Source organism: Beta vulgaris, chromosome 6 (assembly GCF_026745355.1).
Source record: "Beta vulgaris subsp. vulgaris cultivar EL10 chromosome 6, EL10.2, whole genome shotgun sequence".
In the NCBI taxonomy this organism is placed as follows: Eukaryota; Viridiplantae; Streptophyta; class Magnoliopsida; order Caryophyllales; family Amaranthaceae; genus Beta; species Beta vulgaris.
Window position 1 is genome coordinate 39,695,706 of NC_079207.1, and position 1,736 is coordinate 39,697,441.

A 1,736-nucleotide genomic window follows, 5' to 3' on the forward strand; every position below is an offset into this window, starting at 1 on the left:
ATAAGAACCACCCAGGAAAAGACTGTAAAGGGAAGCCAGTGACTTGTAGGTATTGCCAAAAGCTAGGTCATCGTGAGTATGAATGTTACTAGAAATCTGAAGGAAAACCACCTATTCCTGCCCAGGATAACAAGACCATAGCTTCTAACCCGTCAAACCCTACTCAGCAATCTGGGAGTGTTAAGCCGGAAACGAGAATGGAAATAGTCAGACCAAGGGGCTCATCTTTGCAATAAATGGTCGTGAGGCCGAGGCCACATTTGATGTGATAGCTGGTACTTTTTCAGTTAATTCTATGGCTGTTAAAGTTCTATTTGATTCAGGAGCATCATGTTCATTCATGACTAGGACCCTAGGTGAATGTCTAGGACTAGTCAGTCCAGAATACATTTATGTTAGTTTTGCATTACCATCAGGAGAAGAATTGCATTGTTCTAAGTTGTATAGGAAGGTACCTCTACTTATAGCAGGAATAGAATTCCCGTCTGACTTGATTGAGTATGAGATGAAAGACCTAGATGTCATCCTTGGGATGGATTGGCTTGGAAAATATAAGGGTCATATCAATTGTGAGGCTCAAAAAGTAATTTTAACCGGACCAAACAAGGTTAGGGTGACTTACAGGAGGGAAGGGAAACAAAAGGGCCCACGGATAATTTCTGCCTTATAACTACAGTCTTGTATAAAGAAAGGGTATACATTGTTTATGTGTAGTGTTCAAGAAATAATGGAAGAGGTTGAACCTAGCAAGGTACCAGTGGTGAGTGAGTTTCCAGATGTTTTTCCTGACGAAATTCCAGGAATGCCGCCAGTGAGAGATCTTGATTTCACCATAGACTTAGTGCCCGGAACAAGACCAATCTCTAAGGCCCCATACCGAATGGCACCTGCAGAAATGAAGGAACTAAAAGTCCAACTGGATGAGCTGTTGGAGAAAGGCTACATCAGGCCAAGCTCTTCACCATGGGGTGCACCGTACTGTTTGTGAAAAAGAAAGATGGGAGTTTGAGGCTATGCATTGACTATCGGGAACTAAATAGTGTAACTATCAAGAATAAATACCCATTTACGAGAATAGATGATCTGTTTGACCAATTCAAGGGGGCTGAAATCTTTTCTAAAATAGACCTGAGGTCTGGTTATCATCAATTAAGGATTGCGGAGAATGATATCGCAAGGACAACCTTTAGGACTTACTATGGACATTATGAGTTCACGGTGATGCCTTTTGGTTTGACTAATGCACCTGCAGTTTTCATGGATTTGATGATAGAACTTTCAGAACGTTCTTGGATAAATTTGTTGTTGTTTTCATCGAGACATTTGGTTTACTCTAAGGATAGGAAGCACATGAGGAGCATTTAAGACAAGTTTTGTCAAAGTTGAGAGAGCATCAGTTATATGCCAAGCTTTCTAAATGTGAGTTTTGGTTGGAGGAAGTTGCATTTTTGGGCCATGTGATCTCGAAAGAGGGTGTTTCAGTGGATCCCCTAAGATTCGAGCTGTTATGAATGGCCTACTCCGAAGAGTGTATCTGATATAAGGAGTTTCTTGGGTTGGCCGGATATTACCGAAGATTTGTGAAGGACTTCTCTAGGATTTCGAGGCCTATGACTAACTTGATGAAAAAGGAGTGTAAATTTATTTGGAGTTCAGAGTGTGAGGAGGCATTTCAGAACTTGAAGAACAGGTTAACTTCAGCACCAGTTTTAGCATTGCCAGATGAAGGTCAACAA

The 1,736-nt window shown here is 41.2% G+C and overlaps 1 protein-coding gene across 1 annotated transcript; it reads left to right on the forward strand.

Moving 5' to 3' along the window:
- Positions 1 to 295: 295 nt before the first annotated feature.
- LOC130591819 (uncharacterized) lies at positions 296 to 988 on the forward strand. The gene is made up of 2 exons (XM_057395752.1): positions 296 to 583; positions 689 to 988. Exons 1-2 carry the CDS (start codon positions 296 to 298, stop codon positions 986 to 988), a joined length of 588 nt encoding a protein of 195 aa, XP_057251735.1.
- Positions 989 to 1,736: the final 748 nt, after the last annotated feature.

Coding starts and splice junctions, on each gene's coding strand:
- LOC130591819 (XM_057395752.1), top strand. CDS start 296: ATGGCTGTTAAAGTTCTATTTGATTCAGGAGCATCATGTTCATTCATG. Junction 584..688: donor TCAATTGTGAGGCTCAAAAA/GTAATTTTAACC, acceptor TCTTGTATAAAG/AAAGGGTATACATTGTTTAT.